Source organism: Solanum stenotomum, chromosome 1 (assembly GCF_019186545.1).
Source record: "Solanum stenotomum isolate F172 chromosome 1, ASM1918654v1, whole genome shotgun sequence".
NCBI lineage: Eukaryota > Viridiplantae > Streptophyta > Magnoliopsida > Solanales > Solanaceae > Solanum > Solanum stenotomum.
In genome coordinates this window covers 15,324,934-15,339,466 of record NC_064282.1, presented here as the reverse complement: position 1 = coordinate 15,339,466, position 14,533 = coordinate 15,324,934, and the positions used below count along the sequence as shown (strand labels likewise).

Here is a 14,533-nt window from a genome sequence, read left to right as displayed (position 1 = left end):
TTGACTTGTTGTTTCTTGAAATTGGACTAAGAAAATAGGAGTAATATTATAACGTAAAAAAAAAAAAACAAAAAAAAAACGCTACCATTTTACTTACCGAGAAGGATGAGAGTGAGTTCACGCGGCTCGTGTGATTATTATTTGTCACTCGATCTCGATACTTATATTGAGATTCTGATTAAATTTGAATTCACACAAAGTATATCATATGTGAAGAAAAATCTTTTTAATAAACACAAATCTCTACTGGGAAAAATATTTTTCTTAAAAGAAATTGAGAAAATAGGTGGATTTTACGTTTTTTTTATGTTCAATACGTAAGTAAACATATTTGTATATATTTAACGAATAATATGGGAGGTGGGTTGGAGTAAAGGTAAAGTATGTTGGATGATGTGGAAATAGTACACAATTAAGGAAGTTATTTCTCACTTTTAGAAAAAAATAAAATTAAGCCTATATTTTGGTCAAACAAATATTGGAAAATCAAAATAAATTTTCTCTATATTAAACACATTCAAAGGTTTTTTTTTTTTTTTCATTCAGTATTTGATAATTATATAAAAATTTAGCTAAGTTTGTATGTATGCACGGCAAAGTTCATTTTTGAGGGCAACAATATGGATTAAAAAAATATTCTAATTTTTAAAAAAAACTTCGATTAAGAAAGGTCCATATAGGTGATGTGACAAAGTTGAAGAAGAAAAGTAATCTCAATTAAGAATGAAAATGACGTATAATTAATAGTTTTATTAATTTCTTTCGTTTGTATCGTAAATTTAGTTTGCTTAACAATTTGATTCTCCAATTATAGGTAATAACATCAATTTGTGTTTATAATCAAGATGGAGTTAATTGGATCATTAATTTTGATATTTTATAGATATGTTGATTTTCGTAATACTTTAAAAGTTTTTCTTTTTATAAACTACATATATTTTATTTTATAAGATATCAAAATAATGAAATTGTATATTATTTAGGAAAACAAATTTCAAGCTCTAGATAAGAAACTTGTAGACTTGGAACATGGCTCTTATCCTTTTCTCATTTGACTCAACTAACCAAAAGAAAAAAAGAACTTTTCCATCAAATGTATTATTGACTTTAATATCAATATATCATATGCATTAATTATATCTATGTATGTTCAATTTATGCATGTGTGTATTTTAAATTTTATCTTTTCTCTAATTCTCTATTATCTATGTAGATAAACAATTTTTTGTTATCAATAATGAATTATTTTTAAAAAATTATTATATAGTCGCAATATTGATAGGTGATTTTTTTCGTTTGGTATATAGTACTATTAAATATACCTCCATCTTTATAGAGTAGTAATTATTTTTATATTACTTATATTCAGGTATAAATAGATGTTAGAGTTTTGATTATTAATAGTGATAATTTTTCTACTCTACTCAATTTATTTTATTTATGATTCGTGAGCAAAAGAAAATACACCTTTCTCACAAACATGCACATGTTCATTCTCTAATGGCTAGCTATAAATATTCACATGATTCACCTTATTTTAGACATCTAAAGAGAAAATGTCCCTCAAATCAGCATTTAATTTTCTACGAAAAAAGCAAATGTCATGTGCTCAGTTAGTTTGTTGAGTTCGTTGAAATTTTATAATTTTTATGACTAATATCGTAAACTTGAGTTATGTTCTATCCTAGAATGAATTAAACCATATTTTAATTAGGTAATTTTAAGAAAAAAATAATTTCTTAAGAAAAACAATACAATTTTCTATTAAGCGCGAAATTAAATTATTATAACAATTTTTTATTTATTCTATATTTCTGAATTATAGTGATTTAACACTTTTACTAAAGAGACATTATTGATTCCCAAATTATATTTAAAATTATATATATATATATATATATATATATATATATAGAGAGAGAGAGAGAGAGAGAGATAGAGAGAGTATATATATATATAGAGAGAGAGAGAGAGAGTGTTGAGCATTAGAAGAACTAGGGAGAGTTACAAAAATTTAAATTAATCAAATTATATTTTATATAAAAGGTTTTGAACTTCATCAAAATGATCACAATTTGGCAATTGTAAGTAAACGAAATTATATAAATTAAGACACTAGTAATATTTTTGGAAGTAGAATTGGAATTTATATCTTGGCTGGTTCGAGACGCATCTTTCCAATGCTCCAAGGTGATTACTATAGACTATAGTATTGTGATATGTAGTGTGCTTACAATTGCTAAATGTATCATAATTATGTTGAGGTGGACACTATGACAAATTAATTTAATATTGTTTATTAATAATCGTAGACATATAAATTTTACTGGATTAAATTTATACGAAATATGAATATAATTCATGTTCATTTAGATTAAATGGTTAATTTGGTCTTTACAAATAAAGAAGCTTATTTTAGGAGAAATTATATGGTTAAACAAATATATACTAGTTAATTGGTTATCATAGCTATAGTTTTAGTTAATTACCACTAACAACCAACATTCAGTGATAATTACATGGGCAGGGGTTTCGAGTTTGTATAATTCGGAATTTGTAAAATATAATTTGTATAATGCAATTTTGTATAATATAATTTATATACTGTTTAATTTTCAGATGTTTGTGTTTGATAAATTCATTAGTTTGAGTTTATACAAAAATAGTTCAATTATACAAATGTACCAGCGAATTATACAAACGAGACAGCTTAAACTGTAACTACAACCCGTAAATATACAAACTATAGTTATGGAGCATAATGAAGTTTATTATAGTGGCTATTTGTGAAAATTTTTCTTCATTTTATTAAATTCAAGTCCAAGATTCATTTCACCTTGAAGCCCAAACCCATGCCACGTGTCACAATGACTAGGCATCCAAGACCAATCAGGTGATGTCATGTGTACAAAATGAAGTGGAAGTCCCAACCAAATTTAAGAACCAATCATAATCCGTCAAGTATCAAAATGACATTCTTTGGCCAACTATAAGCAGCCCTGTCCACCCCCCTACTACTATAAAGATGGGATGGACATGACATTCTAAGGAATTATAAGAAAACTCTTCAACAAGCATTCTGCAAGAATTGAAGAAAATTACAACATAAACTACCTAGTTCTTCAAAGGAATGATCAATGGAGTTCTTCCCGGAGATGGATTTGAAACGACGAAGTGTTTCCCGACGTTTTCAGAGATCAAATACATCTCAATAGGAGATTTATATCATCCTATATTAAAGAAATACGCTATTACAAAAAAGTTTAGGAAAGAAGAATCAAGATAACAATGAAACTGTACGCACAAGATTCATTAATAAAAATAACAATTTTCTTTTATTTACTTTGACTGCGGTTAATTATCAATGCTACGAAAATTTAGTGCAAACAATAATATAAGATATTAAGAAAGAGCATGACATAAAATTTTACCAACATTTTTCTTGTTTTTGTTAGTAACAAATTAAAAAGACAACAATTGGAGTCGTCGCTTTAGGTTCCAATAATTAAGGGACCAAAGTTATTAACTTTCTTCGTTTCGGCTTATGAATTTATAGTATAAAATATGTTATAAAAAAATATTTTTGAAGTTATATTGTTACTGAATATATAAAAAAAGTCATTTGTTACAAACAAAAAGAAAAAAATATATCATATAAATTAAAATATGATTATAATCAATAAAATATTTCAAAAACCAACCTTCTTTTGGCTTGTGGTCGTTCAAATAAGTGAGTACACTACGATGAACTTTCTAGTTTCTATTTTAATTAATTAATACTTCCGTTATTTTTTTAAAAAGGACCTAATTTAATTTGATATGAAATTTAAGAAGACAAAAAAAGAATTTTTAAATCTTGTGATTCTATATTAAATGTATAAAAAATTCTTTTAATTTTGTGATCTTAAATATGTCAGATGAAAAATTAAAATTAAATTGTTATATAAAAAAAATACTAGTTTTAGATATTGTCGAACGTGAAAAAATAAAAAAATCATAGTAGTAGAAGAATAGTTAAACTAATATGGTGCAGTCTGCGGAAAGTAGTTAGGCACAGATACCGTACAGCAAGAAAAAGCCGTATCAACCAATCATAATTCGCCACGTTAGAAATGAGAACGAGAATATCTGGTGTGACGCCATCTACATTATAGAGTAATTCTCTCTCCTCTTCTGAATACATACTGAAAATCAGAATATTCCTCTAACTTTTCCTTTCCAATTTTGTCATACAAAAAACGTGAATACTTGAGAACATCTCTCATAGTTGGTGCGTGTTTTTGGTGTACGGAACAAAAATGGCATCTGCAGATCAGATGGAGAAGATGAAGTTACGTCAGAATTATCGGAATCACTGGCACACTGATCTTCTCAGAGCCACTGAGACTGATCCTCTTTGTAAACTCTCGATTTTTTCTTATTTTAGTTTTTTCTTTGTAGTGTAGCGTTTGATTTTGACTTATAGAGTGATCTCTGGCTTTTTTTGCAGTTTGTTGCTTCTCGCTTTGGTGGTGAGTGCTTCTATTATGTACTATGATTATGATTGATGATCTTTGAATTTATTTGCTGAATAAGTAATTTATTTGTTGTTAGGTAAATTAAAAAAATGCCATCAAATTAGGGTTTTCTGAGCGAATGTGGTAATGGAATTTGAAAATTGAAGCCTTTTGTTTTAAGAAAGAAGCAAGTTCAGTATCCTAATTTGCTGTGGATTTTAAGGTCACTTTTGCTTAGAGGCCGATCAAAATTTCTCAATGTTGGACGTCTACGTCCTACTAGCAATGGTTGGACCTAATATAAAGAGATTGTCGTTAGAAATCTCGAGCATCTCTATATCTCAAGCAAAAGGTGTCTTCGATCAGTATATAAGTCTAGTGCTTTTGCTCTATTGTTCTATATAAGTAACTTATGGATTTAAGCTGCAACTGCAAGCTATTCTTAGTACTGGTTGGTGAATCATTTGGAAGTAATCCCCTCTTCTGGTAGTCTTATGGAAATCCCTATTGTCAGCTTGAAAGTGGATAAAAATGTGTCTATAAAACAGGAAGGGTCACTTAGGTCCGAGCATCCTTTTCAAATTACTTAACACCTTCCTGCAAAATTATAAGCTGCTTATTGTTCAATGATTCAGTCCATTCTTAGCAGCAGATCTGGTGAAATTACTCTTCCATATCCTCTGTTATCACTAATCACAGGGAGATATACTGCTCAGAAACTTGGACTGTCCACAAAATTTTCCTATCTTCTTGTCTGTTTTGTTGGAAATCGGAGGAGGAGAACACTTTCAACCATTCTAATTCTTTTCATCTTTCCTAGTTCATGAATAAAAATAATAATACATGTATTGTACTAAGACAATTCATGTATCAAAAAAGACTTTTTCTTTTCTCTACACAAGGTTCACTTTTCAACATATTTCCCCCACAAAGTGGTGCTATGATTGTTCGTCTTATTGATTGTGATACTATTCAAAATTGATTATTTCTTTACCTTTGAATGTTAAAGCGCTCCATGTGCATCATATCTTCTCCGCAAACGAGCTCTGTACGATGATATGTCTAGGTAATTGTTCCGTTTTTATGTTTGTGTAAACGAATTGCTGCATCTTAAAATATCTATTATTTAAAGACTTCTTCCTTTTATAGATATACATGTTGTGGAGGCTACATGCCTTGTAGTGGCAGATGTGGAGAAAGCCGTTGCCCTGAATTTTGTCTTTGCACGGAGGTCTGGTTTCTTTCTGTTGATCCTACATTCTTTTTTTCAATTTCATGATTATATCATATAACTCTTCATTGTCAGACATATATCTACATATTTTTTCTGAAAATCTCTGAATCTGTATCTTTATTTTTCCTAATTTGTTTCTCAAACATGCTTTTTTCTTGTAGGTTTTTCTTTGCTTTGGAAATTCTGTTGCTTCAACACGCTTTATGTTGCAAGATGAGTTCAATCTGCAGACAACAAAATGCGATAATTGCATAATAGTAATTTCAACTCTTCTTTATCTCCTCTCACTTCTCCTTGCCTGTAACATGCTCATCTTTTAATCTAGTAGTGTAAAGAATTTTTTACATGATATATTAGTGTTGTTGCACTTTTATAGCCTGTTTGTTATCTTTTTTATCGGGCTACCAACTAATACTACTTATCGGGTTGTAGGGATTCATGTTTTGCCTACAGCAGTTAGCATGCATATGCAGCATTATTGCTTGTCTTACTGGAAGTGAAGAAATTCAAGATGCTTCTCAGCTTCTGAACTGTTTGTCGGATGTTGTTTACTGCACGTAAGACACTGGGTTTTAAGTATCAAAAAACCTTTCATGTCCGGCTGTATTTTCATCTTCATTTACCTTTTCTCTTCTATTGGCAGGGTTTGTAGCTGTATGCAGGTATGTGAACACATTCTTCATCTAGGAAATCCTATAGCATGAACATATTTCCCCTGAAATAGTCAAATTATCTTACCTTTTCGAAATAAAAGTTCAATTGAAACAGTGAATCAGCATCCAAGCCGAAAAAAAGTTTTTGATAATGCAACACCAGATGCCTTATTTCATACAATTGCAACTTTTTTGTTATTTAAACAATGAAAGTTCCTGTGTTTTGCAAGTAAACATAGGAGCTGCAAATTATTGTGAACAACCTATCTTTAGACTCCACTCAAGCGATTCATAATTAATCTATATCCCTTCAGCTCATTTAGACCCTATTAAAAAGGACTCATCGTAATTATACTGCAACTTTCATCTCCATCAAACTTAGGACCAGCTATACTTTGCAAAACTCATGCAAGTTGAGTGTATGCTACTACTTATCAAAATCGTTTTTCAGAAAGAAGTTTGATCATGGCTAGTGAAGGAACAAATTATGCTTGTATAACTTCAGTTACTGGTGTCTTGTGAAGTACTCTAAATTGAAATGATACCTTCAGATTGCATTGTCCAATGTCCATTATTAGTTGTCACTCACTCCAGTCTTGATCATCATAATTCTATTCAGACACAGCACAAGGTTGAAATGGATAAAAGAGATGGGAAATTTGGACCACGCCCAATGTCAGTGCCACCTGTGCAACAAATGTCTCGGTTAGATCAGCCCGTTCCCCCTGCAGTTGGATATCCACCAATGCAGCAACCTCACGGATACCCCCCACAACCCCATGGTTATCCACCACCACAACAACAGCCTCAGGGTTACCCACCATCTCAGCAACAGCCTCAGGAGTACCCACCATCTCAGCAACTGCCTCAGGATTACCCACCACCTCAGCAGCAGCCTCAGGGTCATCCACCACAACAGCAGCCTCAGGGTCATCCACCACCACAGCAGCCGTCTCAGGGTCACCCATCACCACAGCAGCCGCCTCAGGGTTACCCACCACCACAGCAGCCGCCTCAGGGTTACCCACCAGCCAACTATCCCCCACCTGGTGCTGGAGAACCCAAATCTGATCATCTTCAATGAGTTGGAACTTTCTTTTTTTGGCATTGAAATCCATTGATCTCTACTTGAATTTAGTACAGTACTTTTAGACTATTCTACTTCTAGATTATTCTTCATTTCTTACCTTGTAGATTATGGTAGGTCACATAATAATTGACTTGTGTAAGTGGATGACTTATTCTATGCGGAGTGATCATTCAATATTAAGATTTTTTATTCATCACATGAACATTTGAAACAATTCCTTGCATCACCCTGAGATAAGAAGGAAGGTTGGTTTGACTCCGACTCTTAGATGTGATCTTGTCTGTACCCATTAATGATGTAAATGGGAAGTATTTTGTTGTATATATCACTGGATATTTGCATATCAACCTCGTGAAGAAAAAATCTCAAAGCAACCATTAACATATGAACAAAGTATTCTCTAGGAGTAAAGGATCAAAATTGTCTTGTGTTTTTATCATGGAACACTATAATCTTAATTTTGTTCTGAATTTCATTAAAAGCTTGATCCATTTTATGAAGCAACTATGTTGTTAAGGCACAACAATGACAGAGAATCAACTCCTACTTATGGTGAGAATTTTTTTCATCTCTAGATCATTGTTATTGCTTTTGAGAAATATGTATTCTACAGTTGAAACAAAAACGTGGTAGGAAGATTATTATATCACTGCTCTAGTAAGGTTGCTCTTCATGATTGGAGTTGAAGTAAGTGTTTTTTCTTCTACATCACTTTCTAGTCACAAATTTTTCATGAGATGTTGTAAAAATAAAAGAAAAAGCTTGATTAGATGTTCAACTGACACTATATACCATTAAAAACTGTGGTGTATGATTAAATTCTTTCGATCTTTAACTAGATGTCTCGATAAAAAGTTTTGTGTAGAATACATTTTAACCCACTTATTGATCCTGAATCTAGAGATTAGGATATTGAATGGTTAGATTCAAAAAAGAAACTACAAAGTATTAAGTGGTAAGAAACTCATGATAGTCTTACTATTCACAAACAGTATTAGGATCAATGGTGAAACCAAAAAAAAAAAAACACTACAGAAATTAGCCAAAGTGGCAATGGCATAGCATTTGGGTTGTAAGAAGTAATAAGATCCTCCTGCATCCGCAAACGAACTGTCGAATCTCAATGCCAGTGGAGGCATGGAGCTAGCTATGTTGCTTAGGGTCGTTATAGCAACACAAGATTATGCACCTGGAATGGAATCTGGTGTGTCATAGTTCACAAAGCTAGCGCACACCGATATCACTGTGATGCATTCTTCAGCAGCTCCAGCTTCGTGAATTATTAAGGCGACCCCAAAAATCATCATTAGATATCTATTGGAGAACCTTCAAGTTTAAGAGAATGACTTTACTTAAAACAAATTTATCGATTATAATTTTTTAAAAAGTAAGAATCGAATTCCCAAGATCTCTGATTTGATGTACTATTTTCTGTTTATATAATTACGAGCATTGAATTTCTTTATTTTGAATGCAACAGTATTGTATTTGATTATTAAGTTGAAGCATTTTCCATTCGTTAGTTTGTTTTATACTTTTGTAAACTACAACACCTTATGTAATATATGCTTGTTTTTTTTAAATTCAGATCCAGTACTTGAAGATTCATTTGTTAGTATAAAAATATATCATGGGGGTGTCATGAGACATATTCCAGACAAACAATACATAAATGGCAGCATAGACTATATTGATTACATTAATGTGAACACCTTGAATCTTCAGGAGTTTAAAATGATGGCGGAGATTTGTGGATATGCATCTGATTTAATATGATGCTAGAGACAAGCCAATTTTGATACTTTCGGAGAAACTGAGATATCTACTCATGGCTAGAATGCTAGCTAACAGGGAGAAAGCAGAACAATGGAATCTAGGCGATGTTTGTCCCAAGATTTAAAGAAATATTGCTTAAAAATCAGAAGGCAGCCGGAGAATATATTCCTAGAAAGTCAAATCAATGGAACTATGAAATTATAGGAGCTAGTATCATGGATAATTGGGCAGTGGACTTGGAGAAGAGAATATGTACTTGTAGAAAATGGAGTCCCTTGCAAGCACGCAACTATAGCTATTTGGGCTAATCGAGAAGACACTCTTGATAATGTCCATGATTCCTAGAAGAAAAGAAGCTGATGAAGTAGGAGCAAGTCGAACAACGATGAAAAGGAAACAAAAATCTCTAGATTGTAGTACTTGCCACAAGTCAGGTCATAACAAAAGGACTTGCAAAACTAAAGATGTGCAGCCTGAAGCTGCAGATGAAAGACAGAAATTGATATGTAAAAGTGTGTGTTTACTCACCCGCATGACTTATATTTATAATATAGAATAATCACAATTACAATCCTATTACAACTACAATACATTGAGATCAACTCTAACACAAACTCTAACAACTGCTTCTTCTGTTTGTGATAAACTACCTGTATTATCTTTTAACATCATTTTTGAATTATTTCATCATTTAATTATCTTTAGCTAATATAAATATTTATATATATTGTGCTTTGAGGTTAGACTAAGATGTTCTGAAGTTCAACAAGAAAATATGAAACATGGAGAAGTAGGACAAGGAGAAGAAATGAATTCTTCTTGGGAAAATTCACACAAACCCAACAAAGTGGAGTTACATTATAAAAAAATTACACCTTTTTTGGGTAAAGAATGGATCATTGTGTGCTTTTCAGGTTTAAACTATATTTTGCTATTGTTTTTCAGTTTCTTTTCTTTTTTTGGTGTAGTTTCTATGAGAATCTGGTGCAGTTTTGGTGCAATTTTTGTGTTGTTTTAGTGCGAATATGGTGCTGCTGTTTTGGTGCAAATTTGGAGTTTGTTTTTGGAGCTTTTGTCGTGCAGTTTTGGAGCTGTTACAGTGACTTTCTAGTGTTGTTTCTGGTGCAGTTCTAGTGCTTTCTGGTGGTGGTGTTGATGCAAGTTTAATGTTGATTTAGAGGCTATTCTGATGCTGCTGTTTTAGTGTAATTCAAATGTTGTTTTGATACTTTTCTGGTGTAATTTTGGATCTTTTATGCTGCTATGTTGGGGCAACCATAGTGTTGTATTAGTGTGAATTTAGTCCAACTAATATGGTTCATTGTCAGTACTGTTTAGGTGCAATTCTAATGTTATTTTGATGAACTTTTGGTGCTATTTTTACGTATTGTTGGTGCTCTGCTGCAGTTTCGGTAAAAGTTTGCTAAAATTTTAGTGTTGTTCTATGTAGTTTTGATTCTCTTGGTGTTGGTAAATACAAGAGACTTGATATTTTATGGATTGAAGTCTGTTTGCAAGAGTATCAAAAGTGTACTAATTGTTGAAACATGAAAGACTATTAGTACTCCGTGATAAAACACAAAAATTACTTTGATTCTTAATTCAAACATAAAAGGACAATTTTAATCCTTTACTCTATTCTCTAGTAGCCAATTTTTTGTGAGTTTATTATCAATTAACACATTCAGTTTTCAAGTCTTCAAGACTAATTAATTGCAAACACTTTGTCTTTCTGATCTTAAATGCCCTGTCTATGTTGACTTTAGCAGTCCACAAAGAGGAGGAGACCTATGGACGTTATTTTTACACATAATATTAACACATGTACTCTTATTAAACTCATAATCTTTACGTGTTATTATTATTTTGGATCCATAACTTATTTTTACTCGGGCATTTCCAACCCTACACTCTATTTTACTCTTTAAATATAGAGTTCTCTATTTTTTCAAACAACCAACTTCAATCCAATTCTCTATTTTACTCTCTAAAAAGGAATATTTTTTTCTCTCCTCAATATTATATTATTATTTCTATTTCATTCTTATTTTCTTATTTCATAATATAAATTATTTGTTTCTTTTTTCCAATAATTACTTTATATAATTCTCATGTGATACAAAAATTTATTTTTCAAATTTTTTATTTAATATAAAATTATATTTTATTCTAAATTTTTAAATACCATAAATTGCAAGAAAATATTATATAATATATAAATTAATGGACAAATTCAAATAAAAGTGAAATACAATTACATAGACATTACATAAACACTCAATTTTTGAAATTATTACGTTGCTCCCATAAATGCTCTATTAATGCATTACGGAGTTCAAAATGAGCATTTTTGTCCTTAATTTTTTTATGTCTAGCTAAAAATTGTTCAAATCGGAGGTTTTCATCTACCACCATTTCTATCGTGGGAGTTGGAGCCTCTACGACACCTTGAATTGGTGCATTAAGATCACGTTCATCCTCAATTATCACGTTGTGCAGTATAATACATGTAGTCATTATATCATGTAGCACTTCCTTTCTCAAAAAAGGTCCTGCAATAATTGCAAAACTCTGAATGCACGTTCAACATCTTTTCGATATGATTATTGTTTCATCGCGAATTAATTATTATATTATGTATTGTATTTTATCTTGTATTTAAATTATTATGTTATGTATTGTATTGTTACTTGTATTTAAATTAAATTTTTCATCTTACCATTTTAATTTTGTGTATTTTTTATAATGAAAATTAATAATAATTTTTTATTATTATTGATGAAAATTAGAAAAATACTATTAATTTGAAATAAAAGTAGTATATATTAAATAATATATTTTTAAAAATATTATATTATATGTAAAAAGAATTATGAATATTAGATATTTAATTAATGAAATTATATGTAAAATAATATGTTAATTAGAAAGTAATGAAAATAATAAAATATTGAAAAAGTGATATAGAGAGTATAGTAATTCTTCAAATTTGGAGAACTACTATTCAACTCTCTAAATTTGAAGAATAGAGAGTGATTTGAAGTATCCATTCTCTATTTCACTTTCCAAATATAGAAAATAGAGAGTAAAATAGAGGTAGATCGGAGATGGTCTTAGAATTTTCACGTTGCCTAATAAATATACTACATGAGATTTTTCTGCCAAGGGTTTAATTGGAATATGGATGAGATTGAGGGATCCAATTCAATAGTAATACTTTATTTGATCTTTATGTATCCGTTATGTTCTATCCAAGTTAGCAGACAATAAATTAATTATAGTACAAATTGTCAACAATCAGCTAGGAAAGATATGATTAGAAATGAGGATATCCTAAATAAGAGGAGAGTGACTTTTGTGGAGGAGAAGATACGGGAAACAAAATTAAGATGGTTCAAACATGTGAAGATAAAATGTCTGTATACTTTGTTGTGGAGGTGTGAGAGGATGTCTATGAATTTTTCGTGAGATATATAGGTATATCGAAGAATTATTAGAAAAAAGTAATTAGACAAGACATGACATAATTTCAGTTTATCGAAGACATGACATATGACAAACTGTTGATCGGAGGACACCAATTAGAGTATAAATTACAATATGTTGTCTCATTATTCGTTCATACTAATATTTTTAGTATCATGCCTTAGCTTCTTGTCCTTCTATTTCTGTTATTATGTATTGTTTCTTGTATCAGACTATCATTTTATTTTGTTATAGTTATCCTCATGGTCTGATTTGCTATTTCTCATTACTTTTTTTCTAGACTCCTTGAACCGAGAGTCTATCAAAAATATATTTTCTATCTCTGAAGTAGGAATAAGATTAACCTACATGCTAACATTTAAATTTTACTTTATAAGATTACACGGGCTACGTGACTAGAGGGTTTAAAAACAGTGAGGGGTCAAAATACAAATTAAAGGAAATGAATGTGTAGCAGCATCACAGTTCTTCTTCAAAACTCTCTGAGATCCAAACCCCAACTGAAAGGGAGGTCTCATCACATTGACACTCTCTTTCATCATTTTCTTCATCAAGTTCACTCAGATTTGGATCTCCATTAAAACCCTAATCATGCTCTCCCGCACTCTTTGATCTGCATTTTCTCCTGATTTTTTTCGGATTGAGAAGCTTCGGAAACTAAAGTATCCCCTGTTCAGGATTTTTTCGCTTAAATTTTCAAGAAGATGTATATGGCATATGGATGGCCACAGGTCATTCCTATGGAATCAGGGCTATGCCCTTCTTCACAGCAAATTGTGTACCTCAAAGTCATTAATCGCTTATTGCTTGTCGTTTCTCCTACTCATCTTGAACTATGGTCCTCCTCACAGGTCAGAGTTTGATCAATTTTTTTTTTTGTCGAGAATTTCGGTTTGGTTGATGAGAATTCTTCACATTTTTATGATGTTTTGAACTGGGTGTTGATCAATTTCTTACATTTCTTTTGGGTTTTGGATTGGCTGCAGCATAGAGTGAGATTGGGCAAGTACAAGAGAAGCTTGGATTCAATTCAGAAGGAAGGCGAGAATTTGCGAGCTGTTTGGAGTCCTGATACCAAATTGATTGCAGTTCTTGTAAGTTAACATTGATTGGGATTATGATGTCTTTGTAATGTAATGTGCTTGAATAGGAAGAATGAAAAGAGAGTAATTATATACCCAACATCGACTGGTTAGAATAGTTGGTTGGTGGAGTCCTTTTATCAGTGTTATGTATAGTTTAAGTTGGTAGAGTAGCCTGTTTCACGTGATCTTTTAGTGGGTAAATGTGACAATTTTGGCATTTAAGTTAAAAATTGTGCTCAACAGCGGAATGGTTTAGGGATCCCAAGTGCCTTTACATAGTGTATTGTCCAGAATTTATGGGAAATGTGAAACTTGATGATTTCACACCCATAAACAATTATATAAGATGCTCTACTATTTGAATTATCTTGTAAGAGTAGCTTTACTTCTATGGACACTTGAGAATAAAGTGCTTGCTGAGCTTTCTAGGAAAATTGGGTTCAGATTTATACACTATCAATTCAATTGTCTATGGAAGTTGTGGATTGAAAAGCTGAGGGTAAATATCATGCTAAATATACTGATAGTGTAAAATATTAACTTAAATCCTATGCGCACCCAAAGAGTAGCGGCTGCGGATTTCCCTTGTCATCAAAAAAAAGAAAAACTTAAATCCTAAAATTATTTGCTGACATGCAGCAAAGCAGCAAATAATTTACCCTATTCTTAGATAGTTTATGAGGGAGATAGGTGCTTAGTTTCTTTTTGGTAAA

General features: G+C 31.3%; 2 protein-coding genes across 7 annotated transcripts in view; both read left to right on the top strand.

Annotated features, from left to right (window-relative positions):
• Nucleotides 1-4,170: 4,170 nt before the first annotated feature.
• On the top strand, nt 4,171-7,669 carry LOC125853614 (uncharacterized). Its single transcript, XM_049533344.1, has 8 exons — nt 4,171-4,398; nt 4,490-4,511; nt 5,506-5,562; nt 5,646-5,727; nt 5,892-5,987; nt 6,163-6,287; nt 6,374-6,392; nt 7,003-7,669. Exons 1-8 carry the CDS (start codon nt 4,299-4,301, stop codon nt 7,465-7,467), a joined length of 966 nt encoding a protein of 321 aa, XP_049389301.1. The 5' UTR covers nt 4,171-4,298; the 3' UTR covers nt 7,468-7,669.
• Nucleotides 7,670-13,169: 5,500 nt separating this feature from the next.
• Nucleotides 13,170-14,533, top strand: part of LOC125852319 (uncharacterized) — a 42,373-nt gene continuing 41,009 nt past the window's right edge. For 4 of the 6 annotated variants that reach the window (XM_049532081.1, XM_049532098.1, XM_049532096.1 and 1 more), the window contains exons 1-2: nt 13,171-13,586; nt 13,722-13,829. In XM_049532081.1, the coding sequence (XP_049388038.1) occupies nt 13,440-13,586; nt 13,722-13,829 (255 nt within the window). In that variant the 5' untranslated portion in view covers nt 13,171-13,439. Of the gene's footprint in view, nt 13,587-13,721; nt 13,830-14,533 lie in introns of all 6 variants that reach the window. The other 2 variants (XM_049532088.1, XM_049532085.1) reach the window with 1 other exon arrangement.

Excerpts from the sequence above, each read along its gene's own strand:
- LOC125853614 (XM_049533344.1), top strand. The coding sequence starts at position 4,299 with ATGGCATCTGCAGATCAGATGGAGAAGATGAAGTTACGTCAGAATTAT. Across the intron at positions 4,512-5,505 it reads TGTTGCTTCTCGCTTTGGTG|CGCTCCATGTGCATCATATC; the intron begins GTGAGTGCTTCT and ends TGAATGTTAAAG. Across the intron at positions 5,728-5,891 it reads AATTTTGTCTTTGCACGGAG|GTTTTTCTTTGCTTTGGAAA; the intron begins GTCTGGTTTCTT and ends TTTTTCTTGTAG.